Source organism: Macrosteles quadrilineatus, unplaced genomic scaffold (assembly GCF_028750875.1).
Source record: "Macrosteles quadrilineatus isolate MER2022 unplaced genomic scaffold, UCM_ALF_1.0 Scaffold_7__1_contigs__length_78375512, whole genome shotgun sequence".
NCBI lineage: Eukaryota > Metazoa > Arthropoda > Insecta > Hemiptera > Cicadellidae > Macrosteles > Macrosteles quadrilineatus.
The window spans coordinates 67,020,112-67,040,391 of NW_026542600.1; the positions used below are offsets into that span (position 1 = coordinate 67,020,112).

The 20,280-nt window shown below is 31.8% G+C and overlaps 1 protein-coding gene across 4 annotated transcripts in view; it reads right to left on the bottom strand.

Moving 5' to 3' along the window:
- The window catches only part of LOC128997754 (unconventional myosin-Va), a 66,012-nt gene extending 49,066 nt beyond the window's left edge, over window positions 1-16,946 (bottom strand). Inside the window, exons 1-7 of one of the 4 annotated variants that reach the window (XM_054423413.1) lie at window positions 13,699-13,807; window positions 10,974-11,240; window positions 6,929-7,033; window positions 5,978-6,146; window positions 4,121-4,265; window positions 1,861-2,017; window positions 83-302 (exon numbers count right to left, since the gene is read on the bottom strand). In XM_054423413.1, the coding sequence (XP_054279388.1) occupies window positions 83-302; window positions 1,861-2,017; window positions 4,121-4,265; window positions 5,978-6,146; window positions 6,929-7,033; window positions 10,974-11,069 (892 nt within the window). In that variant the 5' untranslated portion in view covers window positions 11,070-11,240; window positions 13,699-13,807. Of the gene's footprint in view, window positions 1-82; window positions 303-1,860; window positions 2,018-4,120; window positions 4,266-5,977; window positions 6,147-6,928; window positions 7,034-10,973; window positions 11,280-13,698; window positions 13,808-16,637 lie in introns of those variants that run through there. The other 3 variants (XM_054423415.1, XM_054423414.1, XM_054423416.1) reach the window with 3 other exon arrangements.
- Window positions 16,947-20,280: the final 3,334 nt, after the last annotated feature.

Sequence of the window (20,280 nt, forward strand, 5' to 3'; positions counted from 1 at the left end):
TAACGCACGGATCACAAGTCACTGAATTATCTATCACATGGCTATAAATCATTGGTGATCAGTAAGATTTGAACCAACTCACCTAGGTGAAGGTCAGGGTACTGCTCTCTACCAGCACACAGCTGATATAATATGTGATAGTTGCGTTCCTCTGGTGCTTGAAAGACAACACGAGACTTCTCCAGTAGGTACGTTCGCATGCTGGCTCCGATGATGTTGTATGTGCGACTAAACTGCAGTTCTATGAACTTTCCAAACCTTGAACTATTATCATTACGAGTTGTCTTCGCATTACCTATTGCCTGTAATCAGAATATATACAGTAAATGATAAAGGTTTAGCCCTTTTGACTCTCATTTTAGGGCTCCGCCCCCATGCCCTAAGTTTAATTTATTATGCAGACCATTAAGCCTACCAGTATTTTAACTTAAAATTATAGTCTACTAATAATAAAAATAATAAAATAAAATTTCCCAATACAATTTTTTTATAACTTTTTTTTTGGGGGGGGGGGAGCCGTAATATGATGCGGTTGCGAAATGGCCGATAGAGGATAAAGGGTTAAGTAATATTAATATATTACATAATGCTTCTTTCATTTATCTAGTTGATGTAGTAAGTCTTTGGTAACAGGTCTTTGTGTTATGGGGCAGATTTACGATTTTTATTTAGATAAATTATAGCTAGAGTTTAAAAATACGGTATTTTAGGATATTTCTAGGTGTTTTAAACAATTGTGCTACAAATTTGTACTCTGAACGCTTTAGGAAGATAAAAACGTAACAATAAAATACATATCCCAATTGAATATAGTCTGTATGAAGGGGCCTGTTTCCTGAACCTTCGTCTACCTGGGACTGGCCTGGGCCTTAAAGCACTGGCCAGTTATCAGCCACTGTAGATAGAGGGTCAAGAAACATGTCCCATTATTCATAGAATGCATTTTAGAGCAATAATATATATTACTTTTAGCAAATGAGCTTACAACCAAGGTAAATTATAAACAATAAAACTGGGTCTCGAAACTGACTTCGTTATCTTTGAAATGAGGAAAATAGATCTGTGGGAACCAGGTAAATCCCCTTTTCAACTTTGCTTATTGCTTATCCGCATGCCAGTTGATCTAGATGGAAATATTCTCAAGATCGTCTGGTAAAAGGTACAAGGATGTGCTTAAACTAATAAGACAATGATTTTAGTTCTGCGTCAAGACTTGCAATGGGCAATAAACATATTTCTACTCCATAAAAAAATATCACAAAAATTATAAAAGGGATATAATAAATAATTGCGTAGACTTAGACTTTTGTGCCCAATGTCGGAATCGATCGATTTTAGTGTCAACCATATTGTCAATTGATGTTTACTAGCAGACATTATGCCCCACAATGAATCGGCATGATCAGTAGCTAGACTGAGACTAAGCTCATAGACTATTCTGTCTCATAGAAATGTCTATCAGTGAACTTCATCTGACAGCTCGGACAACACAGAAAAAATCCATGGATATAATGAAGTATATCGTATTGCATGTACAGTGACTTAGGAAGGTTTATTTGACAGCTTAACTACAATTTAAATAAAAGGTCCTAATTCATGTTACAGATAGTGTCACGGTGCGTGGGGCCTCGCTGAAGCATGCGCACTGAGAGCTTTCCCCCACTACGCCTCGATGTACGGTACAGTCACGTTCAAATACTGAAGTTGTGAACTAGTATCAGCTGTCATATTAGTTTGCTTTATGTTTACGTTTTTGTATTTTTCTGTCTCTCTCGCACTGCCTCCCCTACACGCCAAGCACGGTGAAACGGTCTGTAACTATGAAACTATATTCTACAATGTACAATATAAAGATCTCACCTCCATGATTGGACTTGAGGCCAGAACCTTCTTCTCCACATGAGTCTCAGTGGTAGATCCGCCGACTGTTGCGAAGTACCGCATGGCGTACTTAGCTGAAACTGTCTTCCCCGCCCCAGACTCTCCCGACACAATGATACTCTGATCACGCTGTTCCCTGGAAACATAAAAAAAACAGTCAAATTAGAGGAAATTGTCATTCCAAGTAAATACATTTTGTAAGAATTTACGGCTGCAGACACTCTGAGAAGGGCCCAGGTCTCATATACTCATCTGATAAATATTAGTACCAGGGGACTAAGCATTGCTCGTGGTGTTTAATTTGAAGGCGTTAAAAAATAAAGATAGTGCCAAATTCCATGATATTATAAAATACAGTCTATAATAACATTTGATCATGCTAACATACTGGTGCTATGTGCACAATGTTTTACAGAAAGTATATAAGAGAAACGTCTTATAACACTTAAAACATATATTTACGCTTATACTGTTACTCACAAGACGGTAAATATATAAAAAAGATGGTAAGTGGTTAATCTACAGCATCAGGAATATTTTTACAATATTTTAAATATTTTTACAGCATCAGGAAAAATAAATGTTAAAGAATTTAAGAAAGAATCATGATGTAAAACTGTATGTTAGATATGTAGACGACATTCTTGTTATCTTCAGACAAGCCCAGGAGCAAGAGCACGAAACGATGATGCAGACACTAAACAGCCACCACCCGAACCTCACCTTTACCAACGAGTAAAACTTGTGATAATATCATATCAGATGTTGACCAACATTGTTGCGAGTTACGAATATTATGCACTCTCTGGTTTTGACATGATAGTCATTGGATCGCAGAACGTTGCAACAATGGGATCATACACGGATATTAGAACAGAAACGGTATGGATCAAAATCATAAAAGAATTACGTCACTGGATTCAACTAACCTAATACTAATAATACCATTTTAACATATGTTTTGGAGGTTTTTTGATTGTTGTATTGAAATAACAATACAAACATGTTTATTTTTGGGTCATTTGTTTGTTTATCATCCATATCGTTTTTATAATCCGTGGGATTGTCAAACAACGCACCCAATCCGGTGGTGTATCATCAAAAGCTATAGAACGTCCTTTATTACTTGGGGTTTTTTCAATACTGTTAGTTCAGCATTTGTGTATAATCTTTTGCAGTAAAATGTTCTACGATTTTGAACAGTCGTAATTATCCCATTACTTAATAAAACACCCCGAATGTATGAAATAACCAATGCTAAATGGTATTATGGGAATGTCCTTGGGAAAGTAAACTGTATTTAGTATTTTGCCACTGCACTGTAGATTATTTGTCATAGCACATGTTGCAATTCATTTATTTACATTTTCGTAAAGCTGTCTTGTTTACCTAGCTATCCATAATACCAATGTTAAAAATATTGAAATTTCATTTAAAGTTTTTAACGAAAAATTAATTTTCCCAGAACAGTGGATAGCTTGGATATTGTTTTTAGCCTGAAACTAAGATATTCCTAACAATTTAAAGGAAATCATAGGATCTGGTTTTGAAATCATTGTGCGCAAACGTTACTCGTATTATAGTAGAGATAAATAGGTTGGCACCTCTTTTAACCTTGTATTTGCCCTCAGGCCCTTGTGTGGCTGTATCGAGCAAAGCAAAGAGTGAGTATACCAAGCTGCTATTGATATGTAAGTGGTGTCACAGGGGTAAAAACTCACATTACCTTCCATTTTAGATCTTTTACAATATCAACACTTTGGTTTTAAAGATGTTGGTTCCAACCCAAATTTTAGAATTTTTTACCTTTCTGCGTATGAGATTTCAAAATTTTTATTACTAGGTACAAAGTTGATGCATTTTACTAATCATATTACATATCACAAAACATACTAATAAAAGTAAAACTGCTGTTAAAAATAAAAACGTCAAAAAGCTTATAAAAAATTCCAATATTAATAATTTAAATTTAGATTTAATTGAACAGTTACAGCTACTGCAAATATTGCTCAGTGACCCGGGCAAGGTTTTTTACCATAACATTAAGCTGTAGTACTGTATTGCCCCAATATAACTTTTTATCTCAGGACCTTTGAACAAATAGTTTTTTTCTGAATAACAAAACTTTAACTATATGACCAACCTCAAAACACAAATTAGTTACAAATATGTACTAGTCTTTGACAGAAAAGAACGCAAGCGGCGCATAACACTTGCACCAATGATAGTTTATACATACCTCTCCATTTTCGTGTAGGCTTCTTCAGCCACCGCAAAGATGTGTGGGTCGAGATCACCCATGGCCTGTCCTCGGTAGGCATGAATCGTGTCTGGCCCGTAGATCGGCAGATCTGTGTACGGGTTGATGGCGACCAACACGATACCTGAGGTACAACGAACTTGCATTACAAACAGAACTGAAAGTTTATTAAAGTATACACAACTTACGGGAGATAAAGAAAATTAGAAAAAAATAATTTAATGCAAGACATAAGAGTGACAAAAGTTGAACCTTTGACTTTTGATAGAACTACAGATTACATCCCCACAGTTGGATTGTGCCACAGATAGAGTACAATTCTACCGTCAAATACTCCAACTTGCTAACCATATCAGACTTACTGTAAGCTATAGCATCTTTGATGTCACACAACAAAACTAACAGAGAAAAAAGTATTTAATTTTACACAATAATACTGTAACACACAAAAATAGTTTGCAGCAGGTCCATTATGTCTACTAAAAAATCTATTAGCCAATGGTTGAACCAAACAAGTTAAGCTATTGAAGATAGCGTAGACTGCAAACAAGGCACAATACATAGTGTAACAACTGCCAACACTAGTGCATGTACATGAACCTAGGGGAGCGAGCTGGTGTAGTGGTTAGAGCACGGGACTTTGGTCTATGGGGTCCTGGGTTCAAATCCCGCCAAATCACCAATGGATTTTATCTAAGTGATAATGCCGCAACCCCTAGGTCTAGCCTGAAGTAATGTGAAAAACAATCCCAGGCTCGTGCCTAGCGTCTTAGGATAAAAAAGTGCATGTACAAAATTCACATTATTCACATCATTATCAGGAATAAATTAAATACTTTATGAAATTACCAAATAATTATTCGTGATTGTTTTGAATGTAGTAACAATATGTGTGTTGTTATAATTTGTAAGGCTTGTATAATATAAAATACATTTTTTTATCCTCTAAAGAAATTATCACATTATAGATGGTAAATCATATCTATACATAATTGTTTAAATGAACAGAAGAAGCATACACATTAGAGTGTGCTTTCTTAATTGGTCATGAACACTTTTCTGCACCATGAACCATATCCACTTAATGAAAGAGATTCACTTACAGAGATAGCACATTACATGTGTTGTGCCTAACAGGTATGAAACTGCTTATTAGGTGTTTGTATAGAGTTCATTATAAGGGGGCTTCCAGTGGAAATTTCAACAGTTATCTTGTCCCAGGGATCACGAAAAGGACCTACCATTTTACTCTAATAAAAGAAAAAGTCATTGATAACTCGAGAAAAAATTATCCGATTTTGATTAACTTTGGTGCAAACGTGTAAACCAACGTTTATTCAAACTAGTTCGGGAACCAGCATGATTGGACCATGGGAACGAGATTTTATGGGGGTTTTATGGGGTAAAATAGGGTTTTCTTATTTTTTACCCTAAAAACATCAAATTTCTCAATTTCTCTCTAAGAGCTTGAAAAACAAATAATTTAGTAGTCTATATTGAAGTGATTTTGTAAGGCTATTGGTTACGGAGAAAATTAAAAAAAACTGTTAATTTAAATTTCCATGTTATTTTTATGGACAATAAGTAAACTATTGTAGTTTACATCTTTCATATATTTTAATCAAACTTTGGTAAATTTATTTATTTTATTTTAATTTAAGCTATAATATTTTATTAAAAAACACACCTTATTGTCCGGGGCCTTGTATCAGCAAACATAGGTAATTGTTAAACCTAATGTTATTAAAACAGATTTATATGGAAATCCAATCAGGCAAATGGAAGTTCGCTTAGTCTGTAGGTTTGCTGCAGCAGGAGTATTTTAAATGAACTTACCACAATAGGTGTAGATGGCATTTTGGTTGCAGAATCGAACTTGCAGGTTGTAAAGGACTGCAGGCTCGTGCAGATATGATAAGGATGTGAGATCATTTTCCCCAATTAGTATATCAGGATTTCTTAGATGAGGTAAATTTTCTTCGGATCCAACATCTAGCGTTTTGATCTAAAATATGAATGACTCAATGAATGTTGATGGATGGGCTTCCCCGGTAACATATTGTTGATTCATGGTCTCTGTGCGACGACGGTGTTTAAATCAACGAACTACTTGATTTGTCAACTTTGCGGAAGTCAAGTCATCCTGAAGATGACACTCCACATCGAGGCCAAAACGTCAGTGAATACTGAATGAAAGTGTTTAGTCGATTTTGACATGGTAGCCTAAATTTCAGTAAATCAACCAGTAATCAAACACAAATTACTATATTGCTGTTATTTAGAGTTAGAATTCATAGGTTGGTTTAGTATCTTGATAAAATTGAATAACAAATTTGGATCAGTTTTGGTTTTGCTCTAAGCCGACATTGGGTGGTGCCCGGGGCCAGTGCAAACATTCAAAACGAGGCCCCTTTAAACCAAAAAGTATTCAAACAATACTAACAATAATCTCAATGTATAGTATTTATACTCTACTCTTTTTATTTTTTCATAACTTACGTAACGGACATTTTACAAATTTTTCTTTTTTGCACCAAACACGGGGACCCCAAAGGAGCGGGGCCATGCTAGGCCACACTTTTCGCACATCCCTAAGGCCGGCACTGGTTATGCTTTTTGTATATCTTGCAGTAAAATTGTGAAAGTTTGTCTGCTGTATATAAATTGTTCTTCAAATTTTAAGATAAACAACATATGGAAAAGGAATTGATAAAAGAAAAAAATACAGGTATAAGCTCTCCATTTCACCAGTGTTAGGGTAGTTTTTGTGTTGTGTTTTCTACTTACTTTTCCATCTTCTGTCTTAACTTTCAGGATCTTTGAGACATAATCTTCTACAACTTCCGCTCCTTCCCATACTAACTCTGGATGAGGTATCCATACTCGAGCCCCCTGTAATACACATTATAGTATATAAATGCTTAAATTCCCTTAAAAGAACAATAATCAATACTTGAAAGACATTATTTGGAGGATGTAAAATAAAGTGGTTATTTGGTGTAGGGTTAATGATATTAATCAAATATAAAGCTCTAGAATGGACAGTAGCATTAATGTGTAACTACTATGGGGAGTGAGCTGGTATAGAGCTGGTGGTAGAGATAGAACGTCGGACTTCGGTCCCTGTGTTCCTGGGTTGAAATCCTGCCAAATCAGGAAAAAATATGTTACAGTTGTTTTTTATTTATTTCTAGTTCATACAACTCTAATTTTTCAATAAATTTTATTTACAGTATTTCTATATTTTTCAATTCTCACCTTTCACAAATTTTAGGTATTATGAGTCCACAAAACAATCTGTGCACATACACATTTCTACCAATTTAACATGTTTATTGTAGAAAATTGTCAATTTAAATCAATAAAATAGTTTTTCAAGAAGTATTCAAGTAAACTCAATAGTCAAACTGAACTTATTTACTTATTATACGGGTGTTTTTATCAAAACACAACCCAAATATTTCAAGTACTGTGAGGCACTGTTAAACGACAAATCAAAGTTTTTATTTTGGTATCCCTGTTTTCTTTACTTCTTTACCAATCAGCTGATATGCGTTGCATTATGAGGTTTAGTGTTTATTGGGAATTTATTATTATGCAACACTGCATATCATAGGATTGGCAATGTAGTACTGTAAAAAAAACAGGGATACTAACAATCCCTGCACAGCTTGTTGTCATTAAAATGTATTTGAAGTACTTTTTACTTAGTTAGATAAAAAAAACACCCTGTATAACAATCACATTTAAATGGGATAAAAAAAAAATGTTTCTGGAATGAGCTTAAACTCAACCATGCCTATTTTGTAAAAAACATTATATGTTCTAGACATTTTATGTAACCACTGGTAGGACCATTATTCCAGAAATTGGCATTGAAGTATAAAGAAATATTGAACAATGGTCGTAGCTCAGCCATAAGATACAAACCTTATATAATTAAACTCCATTATAACTAAGGAGCAAAGTTAAATCAAAATTGGAAAATTATATAACAAGAGGTGCAACGGTAAATCTGAACTATGATGGTGCGTGGTTACATGAATAGAGAGGTTACATAATGTGATGATGAACTTGTAAAGGAAGTAATTCCTCATTATGACTCATGGCTTAGTAACAGGAGTATCAAACCTCACTGTTTTATAACTTTGATTTATCTTAGCCGAACACAGTAAATATCTTGTATGTTAATGTTCTAAGTCGTTATTGTGTAGCATTACTGTCAGGAACTTCAGATTAAACACACACACTGTTGTAATTTCTATTTGTAGAATTTTTTTAAGAGAAAAATATTGAGGCTAGAACTTTTTTTGTACGTCACACCTTCCTATCCTAGGCCTAGTGTTCCTAGGACACAAGGCTCTAGCTCAGAACCGTTGATTTACATATTACTTTAGACTAGGCCTTGATGACTGCGGCATTATAACATAGCTAAAGCCATTGGAGATTGGCGGAATTTGAACCCACAACTTCATAGAACAATGCCTCAAGCACCACTAGACCAGCTTCCTCCACAACCATGGCTAGAACTAGAATTTGTAGTCATGGTACAAAATATTTCTATAAGACTTTAATCGACCAGAAAATTGAATACTTAGTCCATGTAAATAATAATCATGGATAACAGTAATGTAAATTGCATGTTTTAATGAACATTCCACTACTTTGTACCAAATTATTCATCTTCAAATTTCAATATTTGATTGTTAGGTAACTCACAAGTAACAATAATAGAACTAAGTTTGACGTCTGACTCATCAACAGTCAACAGTCACATTACTGTAACTCTAGTGATATAAAAACTCTATGACTGTTTAGACCAACATTGCAATCTATTGTTCTGAATACATACTGACTGTAGTTTCTGATTTAGCGTTGCACTGCATTGATTTGTTTCATTCCCATACTGTGTAATTGAAATAAGTATGGTGATTTTTTTTAATGCCAACAAGTTTGATTATCATGAAACCTCACTAAATGTCTACAATATGTTATTAAATTAATCAAAATAAAACAAAAAAATCTACTCTAGCGTTCCACAGTCAAGTTGTTATATAAATATATAAAAATGTTGAAAAATGTACAACATATTTTCCATACATTTGGTTCAGTTAAAATCAATTAAAAAAATATTTTAACATTTAAATAGAATCTAGACAAATCTTATCATCAAACAATTGTTTGCCATTCATTTGAAAAGATTGTGACTAAGAATTCATTTACATTCACTAGATCAAACACACATCCTAGTCAGAATCAGCTTTTTAAATTAATAACTTACTCAATTTGAAAAGAACAAACATTTAAATATATTACAAACACAAACATTTTAAAATCCTTTTGAAACGAATACGACTATGTTTGCTGCTTATAGTTGTGCAATCTTGTACAATAAGGTAAACAAATTATTACAGTCAGTCAATTATTTTGTAGAATACAAACATTAAAGTTAATTCCTAATATTAACTGTATTGTGACAGATTGTTGAAAAACAAAGCTATCGGTCCCATCTTTTTATTCTGCCTCTTTTATCTCCTATTGTCTAAACCCCTTTTAAATCATTACCTCAAGAGGTTCACTAAGATTATTATTGAAAATTAACAATTTAATGAGGAATAAAATAATTACCGTTTTCCAAATAGATGGAAATGTATCTTTATTTTTTTAATTGATTATTAAAACACAAACTTTCAATGTTTCTACATTTAGTTGTTAAACATTTATAGAAAAATGGAAACAGGAAAACAGATGTTTATATACAAACAACTCATGTGAGTGACTTCATTCAAAAGCTGGAGCACAAAATGGTCAAGTGTGGTCTGCCTTGGTACTACCAGTTAGGCAAAGTGCCAGGAGAATAATTATGTAAGTTTACTGGAGGATTTTATCGTTACATAACAAGTTACATAAAGAAAATATGTGATTCAGCTGGTTTAGGTAAAAATATGGGTCAATCAAATACGGACATTACACAATACTTGAATAACAAATTTAGAATCAAAACTGCAGTGTTGACATATTCTCTTCAACACTAGGCCACATATATTTTGAAAAAATACTGTTTTTATGTTACCGCCATAACATAGAATATTCAAAGAAAACTATGACTTAAAACTAGGCTTAAAATGTAAGGTTTTCAGGCAGAAACCAATATGCTTCCTAATTATTTGTAGGGTATAAATGTTATATTCAATTAAACCCAAATGAAAACCAGCGTTAATATGTTGTGAAAAATAATACTTCATTTCTTTTTTAGTTTACATAGAATACAAATAGAACTAGGTAACAATTTAACAAATACAAATTTAATCATTTAAAATTTGGACAAACAATATTTGTCCTTTCCTCTGATTGAATTGGGCTGTTTTGCAACCTCAATATTTAAATAAACAAAATTTTGACTTCTAAAGACTCTAAACAAAGAGTACATAGGTCTCAAACCTAGGTCACAACATGAAAACTTGAAGGCTCTGACAACAGCTATTTCCCTACAGGGCAATTACTAGATGAATAGGAAAAGGATAATAATGCCTGTGTCAACATACAAACATCAAGGGTAACCTAATTACTGGTACAAGAAATACAAGTTACAATGTAACAAATGGATAAAAACCTATTGATTCTTTTCTTTCAAACTAAGGAAATATTGGTGATAGATACAAGTAAATGTTGTAACTGAAGTTTTCATTGACTTGTGGATTTTAAGCTTATAGGCCTATGAAGAAAAAAAGAAATTCACAGACAAAACCATCTAAGCTTATCGCTTGTATAACATGTTAATTTGATTTTAAAATGCTGATATTTAATAGCAACTTAATGGTCAAGTACTTACAGTTTTGTACAAATATTTAAAATCAACTGCTTGATGCCACAACAGAAACCTCTTGTAATAATCATCCACAATTATTTTTTTATTAAAGTCTGACATCACTTAGACAAAGCATACACAAACACACTGAGAAGTTCATCATTCCATCCACAGCAAGCCAATAGATGTTGAGGGCAACAGGTCACCATCGAATCTTTTATCACATTGTTTATTTTTTAATCACTACTACTTAGACAGCGCCAAGTTGATTTTTACATTGGTTGAGATTGACTAGAGAAGAAAAGTTTTGTTTAAATCTCTATATGCCATCTAAGTATGAAAATGTTCAATACTTTAGAAATTTGGTGGCAAATATAGTGAAAATTATGATTTAGGTAATAGTAAAAATTGTGTTTTAGACTACATTTGTTGTGTATTAAATGAATTTGAGTCAGTTATGACAAGCAGAAGTATGCTAACAATTAAGATGTAGGTAGTTAGCCACAGTTAAAAATTGTGTTATGACTTAGATAAGTTTGTTTTAAGTGATTAGAGTCTTTGAAAACTACATTATAGGCATATGTTTATTATTAGCCTTTAGTTCATTTTTAGTCTTCAGAAGTTTTTTCTTTAATTTATTTTATTTTTAATGATATTGAAATTTGGTAGGTTTTTATATTATAACATGCATGGTGAATTATGTTCAGGGTTAAAAAATTAAGTTAAGCTATTGGGTGTTAGAATATTAATCTCACAACAAAATATTTCCTCTCAATACTGAGTGAGCCAACGCTTTTCATATTGGCTGAAGAGTCATCTAACTATATTTTGTTTCTGAAGCAATTATTTCAAATAATAATATAATTCTGAAGTATTCATAAAAGTGGTAAACTTCTCTAGTTTTCCATGATAAATATTATTGTACAAAAAGGAGGGCACTACTGTGCAAAGACAAGAATTAAATTTGATATAGAGAGTACGACTCAACAGCCCACAAAAGATCAGGTTGAGAGGAGAAGCACTAGCGAGACGGGGGTCGCATTACAGTGGGAATGCACCCGCACCCGCCGCGAAAACACCCAGATATGGGTCACTGAATCTGCTGACACTAACACTAACCACTGCAATTAAATAAATATTTGAAATTTTTAAAAAGAAACAGTTTTTATCGTTTCTATGAAATATAGGAGAGAATGGTTATGAAAATGTTGCATTAAAAAATTAACTATTAAATTAAATTATGAAAAATAAAATGATAAATTATGTTTAAAATTTTAATTGCATGAAAATTAAAATTTGCTTAAATTTTATTTAAGCTATGTTAATTGAAATGGATAAAACTGTGTTGAAAGATTTTGAATTAATTTATGATGGGGAAATTGTAATTGTTAATAGTAATAGCCTAAGTAAAAATTATTCAACTTTTAGTTGTTAATTATTATTATTTTTTTTTTTTTTTTTGCTTGTTCAGAAATAAAATAAAATTCAGCAAAAAACTGTTTTAATCTTGGAGCTAGCTTAAATTATTTTACTAGTGTGATTTGGATTAAATTGTTTTGTTTATTCACTATTGCAAGGCTGTTTTTGATTGTAAGAAGAGTGACAGTCAAAATAGGATGATCGATTGTTAAAGACTGTCGAGTTCTCTCTAAACTTTCTATCTTTATGGCTCTTTGCAGCTGATATTGTATATAGATTCTATGACAATGATTGGTTAAAAAATACATCACAAAAATGCATGTACAGAATAAATAATATTTAAAAAAATCAAACGGATATTCTTTTTTGTTACAAATAAAGATAAACTATTTTTACTATTAAATTTAAATGTAATTATTAACAATATTAATATAAGTTTGTTCTGCTAATTAAAATGTAAATATTTTAGTTTTTAAGTAATTAATTTTGGAGATGTCCAACACAGAAAATAATATTAAAAAATACAAACATATATTTTTTATTTATTTTTTTTTACTAAGAATTATTTTTACTAAAAATGTACCTAAGTGTAAATATGCACAGAGTAAATTTTTATTTCTACTACTTAAAACGTAGATATTTTAATTTTGATTTTTTGTTATTGTTTTTAGGTAAAGTCAAACAGCATAACTTGTCAGTGGGGTGGGGCATCATTAATTCAATTTTCCTTAATCTAACTATTGAATAGGTATTTTTATCGAGTACAAATTTAGTACAGTAAAATGCAGATTAATTTTTATTATGAGCTAGTAGTCTTTAAAGATTGACGGTAATCAAATAAATTCACTTTCTTACAACAAACATTGTCTAAGGCTAATCGAAATGCTAACTAGGATTCAATAATGTACAACGAAGCACTAGCGAATGAAGTGTCACCAGTCATCAAATGTGCATTTACAGAGACTGACAGATGTAATCTGCATTGCCACATGAACAAGTTTGATCAATTAAGGTACCTAAATAACGCCTAAATATGTGACCAATTAATCGTATTTAAAAAGTCTTATATTCTTGGGGGGTTTAACATCGCAACTGACATATTAATAAATGAATAAAGAAAAACAAACTTCATAAGCTTCACATAAAAATCTTAAGACAATATTAGTTTAAAATTGTAATTTGATTAGAATTATGTGTAGCCTACTATAGTTGTTTTATGTATACAAACGTGTTTGGATTTCAAAATTTACATCAGGTTAATTATTTATTTGATACACTAAAAATATATTAATTAACGCTTTTAATACAGTTTAATGCAGCTTTTTTTTACTTTGGATAAAATTCACAGACTACATGTAAAAGAACTGATTATGAAACAGGTGACACATATAAACACACTGGCACGGACACACTGGACAAACATGTGCAACGAACTAAGGCTAGAACTGTACTGGACTAAACACATGGAGATTATATAACAGAACAGGTGCCTCCAAGGTCATTTCATGTTTACATTACTGTTCAATCCAGAACTGGGATAAAACTGGTGACGAGACAAGCTAACATTTAGTTATGTGTGGGTAGCAGTGTTCGACATCTTTTCGTATGTGGTACATCTTATATAAGTAATTTATTTAAATTTATACTTTCATTATAATGGTTGCTAACTTATATCTTACACTGAGTATAGATGAGACTATTAGGCAAAACGATTGAGTGATATTTAGGCTAAATAGATCGACTTTCTTGTAATTATTAAAAGTAATAATTAAACTCATTTCTTTTTGATTAGAGATAAGGCAATTTTTAGGTAGCCTAATTTTTTAAATGACAAAAATAAATTTAATTTTACTGAAAATTTAGATTTAAAGTTTCTTTTTGGTTGGGATGCAGTTTCAATCAAAATTGTAAGATATGGTGAAACTCCTCTTGAATATTGTCATGGAACTAGTCCAGATGGGACCAAAATTATGTAAGGTACAATAAATTTGCGCTTATTTTAATGGTTGGATGTTCATGAATACCAACAATTTTTTTCTATTTACTAACCATTTATCTGTATTTATTTTATTTATTTATTTATTTATTATAATCATCACGTTACATCAATGATTTACAGGTGATTTATCATAAAACTAAAATCTATTGTAACAACAACAACCAAAATATTGAATACCGTACTTAAAAATAATTATACATATTTTGTAAGGAAATCTTCCAGTGAATAAAATGAAGCCATATCTTAAGAACGTAATCCATAAGCCATATCTTAAGTATTCTTTTTTTATTTTATTTTCTTTTTTTTTCTATAGGTACCGGTATGCAATCAATTTCTTTCATTGTTGAAGGCACCTTACGGTATTATAAATTTTGGGCCCCGTATATTGTGGGGATAAATGTAATAATTTTAGTCTATGTTGCATTGGTTTTATAAAATTTTTGTATCTTGTATCTGTAGACTATCATCATATTTTTATATGGACAGGGTGTATATTTTTTGTTATACTACAACGTTATACTACAAGTCTTGCACGGGTAAAGAAATAATTTTACTCCGCTGGGCAAAAAAGAATCAGCTGGAGTCAAGGACATCAGCTGTACATTTAAAGACTTTGTAATTCGTTCAATGATTTTGCTATAGAAAATAGTACAGATTGATAAAATATATCATTTCATTGAAGTTAAAACGCTTTTGTGTTTAGCATCATGTCACATTGTGGTATGTTTCAACTTGTGTTGATGTTATTTACGTAAACCCCCTTGCTTATTTTCCAAACCTCGGTAATTAAACTAGAACTTGTTTAAAATAAACACTTTGGGCCCTAGAGATGAATAATGTATACTTTTAAGCTTAAAATTGTTGGAAATTTTACTTTTTATTACTATAAAAAATTAGATTGTTTATATCGCAATAGTAAATATTAAAGATAGCACGTTACTTGGCACTTTTCCATCATCTTGTTCCACTAATTTTATTACACCTTACACAAAGTTCTTAGGCTAGTTCTTTTAAAACAAGTTTTAGTAGACACACACTCAGAAAAGATAAATCAGAGTTACTAAATGTATGATATAAGGCAAAATTAACAAATGATTCACTCATCCTGTCAACTTCCACCCGAGCCATCTACGGTTTATTTGAAGTGAGCCTCTCCCACATGTCTTGCCATCGACAAGTAAACTACCCATGAGACAACTAGACATTCCATCCCCATGTTAAATTTGTAGCCAGTTTTTTAGCCAAAATCATCGTAGTTGATGTGAGCCATCAACAGATTGTGCTGATCTAAATTACCGATTTCTGTTGAATACACAATCTTTTTTACCAATTCAAACTAATGGAATGATTTATTGTGAGCTATAGCAGCTGTTATGACCCATCAACTTGGCTAGCAACACAAAATAAGGTAGAAAATAGAGTTTTAGTCACTAACACATTCTGTGACTGTTACACAACTACACAAAAAAATTTCTTCTTTAAAAAAAAATTGGCTACAGCTGGTCCATGGGATGGGACGTCTACTTCAGTATCCAATAGCCAATGGTTGTGGGCTACACCAGACATGAGTGAGATAGGATTCCTAACCTCATTCTAGGGGGCAGTCTCCTAACCAACTCTTGAGATTGCTTGGGTGTTTGGTCGTAGGCCTAAATCAAATCTAACTTACCTTTCTAATGCACTAGATACATAAGATTCTAAAACATGACTTCCAGGCTGCTGCAATTGTCAGATGTAGCGTTTTGCCGAATTTGTTGAATTATACTGGCCTAAAATAGGCCTAGTTGTAAGTAGTAGTTTGATGATGTTACTCTTAAAAGGCAAAATATTAGCCTGAAGGGCTCAAGGAAATGAATTGTGCTTGGAGCCGGAATGCACAACTGGGGGATGACACCTTCATTAACATTATTCTAACAGTCTGGTCCATTAAATTTGAATATGTGTGGGTTTGTGGAAACAAACTCAAACTTGTATTTGTAACAAGCAAATCTGGATGGAGGGATCATTATGCAAGTTGGATAAAGTCTGGTGCAAGTAGGCTTAAATCCAGTTAGGCCTACATATAATCGTGATCACACATACATAAATTTAAGCTGAGAAATATATCTAAACAGTCTATTAGTTTTAAGTAACATCACAGGGCACTTTTAATCCTTGGCTTTAATATTGGACTAGGCTAGACTAACAATGTCAAGCTAGGCCTAGACCAACTTCAAGTTAGTATTAATATTAAATAGCTAATATGAATGGACGTGGTATTTATCTCTTACCTTGGTGTAAAGTTCTTTCGTTGACATTTCTATAAAACTGCGAAAACATGAATAACTTGGCTATTCACATGAGAAAACAGGAATTTATAATCTTGGGTACAGCTTGTTTTGACAATCCTTCGTAGGTAAGGAGGCATGTTGTTCAATTTCAAAATGAAACAAACATTTCACATACTGACAAAATGGTCCTCAGATTCAGTTTTAGTGCAAATCACTTAAATTATCATCAAAAATTATATTGGCAACAGAACTTTAAGGTAAAGTGCCTATTTATCAAATAATTTTCAGCTGACGCCTGGCGTCTGTTGTTCGTCGACGCTTTTTGGTATGAAAGAAAATAGTTTTGACGTTTGCAAATTTTAAAACAGCTGTTTTAAAGCCAGCTGAAATCGTTGGCTGTTCCAAAGACCATTAAAGGCTTTCCGTAGATAGAAGTTTGAATAGTTGATTAATATACTAGTATACATAAATTACAAAGTCTAGCGAAACGTTATTTTATTGACCTATTTCATGTCAGAGCCATTTAAATAAAATGATTTAACAAAATGATTCTAATGGCTGACAAACAAATAAGAATAACAAACAACTTCCAAAAAATTTACAAAATAATTCAAAAATTATTATTGGTGATTGAACAACATACAACAAAATATAAAATCTAATCCAATTCAGGGATTACTAATCAGATCACTGCTCGCCCCAACGGACAGCTCCTTACTTAGATACTTGGATTACGGTACTTCATTTTTTCGTATGTTTCTTGTTCAATTCCCGAATAAATCTCATCAAACTTTGCGATTGCGCAAAGCATCTTATTGTTCATGCAACAGCACTTGGGATCATCTATGAGTAGTTTTATCCTCAAAGTAAAGGGGTATTCACCTATTTTCCCTATTGATTGATCGGACCATTATGGTCCCCTCCTTTCCCTTAGTATACACGCGTCAACCATTGATGCTCAGTGGTTGGCATGGATTAAAAATGTATGTAATCCAAGACAAGACGCAAGTTTTAAACAAAAATAAGGTGTCAACTTCACATGTAAATGTTGATGTTTTTGACGTGAAGCTCCGACGATGTTGCGATGCAACGAAACATGTCAACCCACGGGGTGGGTTGACGTGGTGGCACGTTGTCGCCTATGTGCGAGGTGGTGGGTTGACGGCAGCGAACATGGGGCGTACACGACAACCCACCACCTTCGTTGGCAAAAGCGGCCGTTGTCCGTGCATTTGCATTATAAAATGCATCACTTTTGCAGTTGGCAGTACGATTTTATATCTAGTTTACAAAGTACTGGTGGATGTAAAAACACTAGTTTATTAGTAAGACACTAATTTCGAAGTGGGTTTCCTATAAAGATCTGACATAAAGTTAATTATACGCATCCACGCAAGACAATTGTTTCTTTTAAATAATATAACGATTACAGTATTGTTAACCAAATTGTAAGATAAACTTACTATAAATTAACGATTGAGGGCCATGCTATAATGAAAATAACAATACAGTACTTGTTATTTTTCTCATGCTTTTAAACCGTTAAACATTAACTTGTTTATTGTGACATTCTGTGCATTTTAAATCAACTTCGGGAACCTATGCCTAAATCTAAATTATCTATGTATTTTTAGATATAGGAATAGCAGTGCAGTCCAGTGTTTTTATAAATTATTGATAATGCAATCTATACATTTAATTACATGATTCTTTGCGTCAAATTATAGGCGTCAGGGACTGGGAAGTCGTGCGACGGGAGGTAGAATTAAGGTTTATATTCCGTGACAGCGGGAAAAATGTGGAATTTCCAAAATGTCAACAACAATGTAGACGTAACTTAAAATGTTCTATATAAAATAGCAACGGAAACCATACACTGATGATTTTTGTTTACTTCAATACAGAGTATCGTTCAAGCCAGTACTGAATATTAACAGTTGGATTACTTATTTGCCAGTTAACTCTGCTATGTACTGTCACAGACAATAGAGACCATTTAATTAATTTAACTGAATCAAAAATTTAAACCGTTTAGTTTAATTAATTATTTCCTCGGTCTATGGCACTGTATACTACATTAAAATCAGGGATAAAGTTATCTATAATTGAGACTTTTCATTATATCTTAGAATGTTGAAATCAATTACTTTACTGTGCAATTAGCTACATTGTGTACTTTTATGTACATCCCTAGTAGCACAAATATGTATTTTATAAATATTTTATATATTTAAAGTTGTATTTGATAGAACCTCGAATAAAATATATATAAAATATATCTTTAATAATAGTTTGATATATTCAAATATATATTTAAAATATTACCAAAAAGCAATGCAAAATATAAATTGAATATAAGTTTTGAATATATAAAATAGATTCATAATATATATTGATAAAACAAGTATAGAATCTATAATATACATATTTTATATGTATATTTTTCCTATTAAATATTTAAAAAAATTATTTGTTGAGAATATTTTAAATATATATATAAAATATTTTTGAAACTATATTTTATATTTAAATTATTTATAAATATATTTTGAAACACGTCAAATATTTTTATTAATAAAATAATATTATATTTGTAGAATATATAGCCTATAATCTTTTATAATTAGCAAATAAATAATTTGCATCTTTTTGTTTTTTATAGTGTCTATCAATTTATACATGCATTTTTTGTAATTGCTATTGTGAAAGCGTTAAAATTAAGTTAATATTAATACGTACTCTGAATTGTGTCACTCTATCATACACGTAAAGAAAAAAATAGCATATAGTTAAGAGGCAGTATACATGTTCGACAGCTACATTTGGGTCAAACGAAAAAAAGTGTTGATGCGTTTTATTTTTTTAATTGCAATATGTGACAATGAATGTGATCATAGAAATCTCGAATGATTGGCTAGAAAAGGGTGCTAGTGACTGGCAACCTTTTAAGAAACTAATTACGGTTGTATATGACGTTCTAAAAATAATTATTTGATTTACATATGCCATAAATAACATAATATTTGTCATAATATTTAAATTAATTTTTGTAGTTTACTGTATTTATATTCGTGGAGACTACTCACTATTCACTACAGCACTATTCAACTCAACTACTTGATGCCAAAATTGCCAAAACAGATTAACAGAATCATATTATACTGTAGTATCAAAAATATTTCAAGTATTGCAACCATTGCAACTGAGGGCCACTCTTTCGCCATTTGAAAACCAATGCTAACAACAGTAACAAGTAGCTCAGAGGTAAGGTAGGAGGCTCATAAGTTGAAGGACCCAGGTTCGAGACCCACCTGGGCTGAAAAAATTTTATCCAGTAATTTTTTCAAAATTTGTTTTTATGAACTATTTAATCAATTTACTCAACTGATAATTGTGTTTTTCATACTAAATCATTATTATTTTGTGTTTTTATGTTTAGGCCCCATGGGATGTTTGGAAGAGATATTAAATACATTTATTATTTAAATATTATTCACTAAAATATATTATTGGAACATATTTTTTAAATATTTAATAGATTCAAAAACATATTTTTTATATATTTAATATATTTTAAATATTATATAAAATTGACATTAATACACACTAGAGATATATAAAATAGATTTTAAATATATTTATT